The sequence below is a fragment of the Cryptomeria japonica genome, chromosome 2 (assembly GCF_030272615.1).
Source record: "Cryptomeria japonica chromosome 2, Sugi_1.0, whole genome shotgun sequence".
Classification (NCBI taxonomy): Eukaryota; Viridiplantae; Streptophyta; class Pinopsida; order Cupressales; family Cupressaceae; genus Cryptomeria; species Cryptomeria japonica.
Genome location: NC_081406.1, coordinates 416,031,683 through 416,035,958, shown reverse-complemented (window position 1 = coordinate 416,035,958; position 4,276 = coordinate 416,031,683). Strand labels below are relative to the sequence as shown.

The following is a 4,276-nucleotide window of genomic DNA, read 5'->3' as shown; positions in this document are numbered from 1 at the left end:
GAGCATGCAAGGTAATAAGGAAAGCTCACCTTTTCCCCATGGCGGAAATGGTTGAGCAAAACAAAGTGATGACCATAGGCTCTGGTAAACCTATCATCTAAAGTAATGTAGGCAATAGAGGCAAATAAAAAAAACCTCCATGGCCTGCAAATCCTCTTTGGAGCATGGTAGGAGTTGTCAATTTTAATCATCTTTCTCCTCTCTTCGTCTGTGACTGGAAACTTATCCGCCGCTTTATCTGATATGTTGTGATCCCTGTAAAATTTAATTCCCTTAGTAGTCATCTCCATGGCCTCAGCCATGACCTTCTCATCAACATTCATCATCTGGGACCTGACCAAGATTTTGCCATTTTTCCAATTCTTGATGAAATATCTAGTAACAATGGGATCTTTCCCATTTAACCGCTCCATGAAAACATTCAAACCCCCCTACTAAAGGATATCCTAGACTTTGTTGTTCTTTATCCAGTCAGAGCAAGAGGTGGGTTCGAATCTTTTCTTGTTACCTCCCATTTTTTCAGCAGTTTCCTTGAAATTCCTTCTCTCAGCTTGATCATCTCTCCTCTGGTTTCTGTGGATGCCTTGTAAGAGTGCCCAGAATCTGTGCCAGATAATTATGATAAGACACCTGTATAAATGCTCATTATCTTTGAAATAACCCTGCATCAAAAAAGGCAGAAGAGGCATTAGAAATAATGATTAAAAGTACCACGTTGCCTAGTCTAGCTTTGGTCCAGGTTAAGTAAGGATTTCATTTCACTTGAAATCTCACTTTCACCATGACTAGTAATGATGTCTTCCGATTGGCAAGCTAGGTTGGCAGCCCAATCAGCGCAGGAATTGGCATCCCTATACATATGTGTGAAAACACACATTTCAAATTCTTCACTGATTTTCCTAGTTGCTTTAATAGCATTACTAATTGACCAAGAAGGTGGGAATTTCATATTTAAATAGTTGATTATGTTCAATGAGTCTCCTTCACACTAAAATTTAGTACATTTAGCTTCCTTAGCAAGTATCATCCCATGGTAAGCTACCATGGCTTCGGCAACATGATTTGTCTGATTTCCTATGGGAATAGTTTTTATGATTTTGCAAATTTCCCATTCGTCCCTAATGACAACTCCACATCCTGCAACACCTGGATTACCCTTAGAGGTCCCATCAAAATTAATTTTCATCCCTCCTTTGGGCGGACTGATCCATATCACACCCTCTCTAGGGTTGATCTAAAAGTGCTCTCAACCCTTTAATCTCCACTTTTGGTAGATAAATTGATCATCCTTATCTTGAGGGTTATCAATGCCTCCTATGATATTCATATTTTCCACTATATTTCTTTTTATTTTTTCAAACACAATTTTGGCCTTAGAAACCTTTTCTCTGAAAACTCTGTCATTTCTCTCTTTCCATATACCCCAACACATATGAGGTAAGGCAATTTTCCATAATAAAGTTGTGGATTTATTCCTTGAAGGATGATGCCAAGAGTTGAAGACCTCCTAAATCGACTCAGGGAAACCCCAACTGATCTTGAAGTGGTCCAGACAACTTCCCCAAACATCAGTAGAGAAAGGGCAATGAAAGAGCATATGATTAATGGTCTCCTCATTTTGCTTACATAGAATACAAATACTAGGAAAACTAATACCTCTTTTTCTGATATTCTCAGTTGTTAGAATTTTATCTTGAAGGGTTGTCCAGAAGAAAATGTTGATCTTAGGGGTGAGGCCTTTCACCCATGCCTTAACCCAACATGGGATTTCCATGTTGGATAACTGTTGATGATACAAAGAGGCCATCGTGAAAGTACCACTAGCTGTGAGTTTCCAAATTAATTGGTCTTCCTCTTCAACCCTTACCATAGAGTTCATAACTTTGTTCAAACTCCCCAAGGATTGATCCACCTGAGATAAATCCTTCCACTATCCATCTTCCCAGTAATCATCCACCTTAGATCCAAATATTTCCTTACATTGGTTCTGAAATCTACTCCACTCAGGGTTTTCATTCAAAGGGGTCTCCAGTAGCCAAGAATCTTCCTAGAATTAGATAAGATTCCCTTTCCCCATTTTCCATTTTGCCCCTTTGACAATTAAGTCTCTTGTTTTAGAAATATTTTTCCAAATATTGGATTCAATTGGGATATTTTCCACTTTAAGGAAGCTTTGAAGAGTCAGACATTGACTTTTATATTTGTTATCCCATATTAGTTTCCACTCTCCTTGATTTTATACCCTCTCCAAATCTACTTGGCCATAAGGAACTCATTTATGTCCCTTATTCTTCTAAGACCTAGTCCTCCCTTTCTTATAGGCTTGCAAACCTTCTCCCATGCAATCAAATTCATTATCTTCTTCTCCTCAACCCCTGTCCATAAAAAGGTTCTCTAAATCATTTCAATGGCCTGTGCATACTTGGCAGGGATTCTAAAGAGACTAATGGCATAGAGAGGGATACTTTGTAGAGTAGATTTCAGCAATTGAACCTTACCAGCTTGGCTAAGAAGAGCCCCCTTCCAGCTAGACAGCTTCTTGTGGAATTTGTCCACTAAGGCTCCCCAAAAAGTATCAAGTGGATCATGGCATAAGGGGAGCCCCAAGTAAGAAGCAGGAAGACTTCCAACTTGACAACCCAGGATATTACTAATTTTAGTCCTCCTTCTCTTCTGAGTATTGATGAAATAAACAAAGCTTTTAGACCAATTGATAAGTTGTCCGATAGTAGAACCATAGCTATCCAGAGCCTTCTTTAAACTTCTAGAATCCTTCACTATAGCTTTCCCCATTATTATAGAATCATCAGCAAACTGTTGATGGGAACATATTTGATCTGTAGAAGATGGATTCAAACCACAAAACTTCCTTTTCTCAACCAGCTTCCCAATACATCTCCCTAGACACTCCGCCATGATAATAAAGATAACCAGAGATAGAGGGTCTCCTTGTGTGAGGCCTCTAGAAGCTTTAAAGATGGGAGAAGGAGATCCATTCATTAAAATAGAGAAAGAAGCCGAAGAGACTAATTGTCTGATAAGACTAATACTTATAGAGCTGAAGCCAAAAACAGAGAGAACATCCATCATAAAATCCCAATCCACTATGTCGTAGGCTTTAGAGAGGTCTAGCTTCAGAAGAAAACCTTCTTTTTTAGAGAAGGATAAAGAGTGGATATTTTCATGGATGGAGATGATCGAATCCAAGATTTGTGTACCCGGGACAAAACCGCTTTGTTGAGGCGATATGATAGAAGGAAGCAACTTTAGGATTCTAGAAATAAGAACCTTGGAAATTATCTTATAAAGAGAGTTGCATAGACTTATAGGTCTAAAGAGATCCATGGAATAAACCCCCATATTTTTGGGGATAAGAGCAATAAAAGTACCATTAACTTCTTTCAAAAAATTTCTAGCACTAAAAAACTCTTTCACATCTTTGGACACATCTTCTCCAATAATATGCCAATACTTTTGAAAGAAGAACATGGGAAAACCATCCAGGCCTGGGGCCTTGTTGCCCTCAAAGGAGTTGACAACTATCAGAATTTCATCATGGGAAGGGATTGCAGTTAGGTGAGCATTCTGGTCATCCCCTAAAATGGTAGGTATATTGTCCAGGAGATTCCTTTGGGCTTGCATATCCAAATTCTGATCCTTAGCAAGTAAATTGGAAAAAACGTCCATAGCAACCCTGCTCATGGGTTCATCTTCTTCAACACATCTGCCATTCACCTTAATTTGAACTATTCTATTAATGGCCTTATGTCTTAGGGTGGACATATGGAAATATTTAGTATTCCTATCCCCTTCCTTCAACCAGACATTTCTTGATCTTTGTTTCCAGTAGGTTTCCTCTTTAGCTATAATATCATGATATTTCATAAGGATAGCATCTTCAACATCTCTAGACGTATTACTATAACCTTTATTCTATATCTCATCCTGGATATCCTTAAGCTCTAAGAGAATTGTGGCTTTCAAGGCAAAGATATTCCAAAAGCATTCTTTATTCCACTTGTTAACATTATCTTTAACAATCTTTAGCTTTTTAACCACCCTGTACATGGCATTTCCTTCAATACTGACCTACCACCATTCCTTAATCTTACTCTCCAGATCCGGGTGTCTAGTCCACATTCTTTCAAATCTATAAGGGAAATGCCTCCTATTATTTTCTTCAATCGTGAAGGTTATTGGATAATGGTCTGATCCTGACCTTATATGAGAAGATAAAGAGCAAACATGAAGGTTAAACCAATCTAAGGATAGAAGA

General features: G+C 38.4%; 1 protein-coding gene across 1 annotated transcript; it reads right to left on the bottom strand.

The window, feature by feature from the left end:
• Positions 1-2,394: 2,394 nt before the first annotated feature.
• On the bottom strand, positions 2,395-2,916 carry LOC131061986 (uncharacterized). The gene has a single exon (XM_057995816.2). It carries the CDS (start codon positions 2,914-2,916, stop codon positions 2,395-2,397), a length of 522 nt encoding a protein of 173 aa, XP_057851799.1.
• Positions 2,917-4,276: the final 1,360 nt, after the last annotated feature.

Bases quoted from the DNA above. Each gene is read 5' to 3' on its own strand.
- LOC131061986 (XM_057995816.2), bottom strand. From the start codon at position 2,916: ATGGCGGAGTGTCTAGGGAGATGTATTGGGAAGCTGGTTGAGAAAAGG.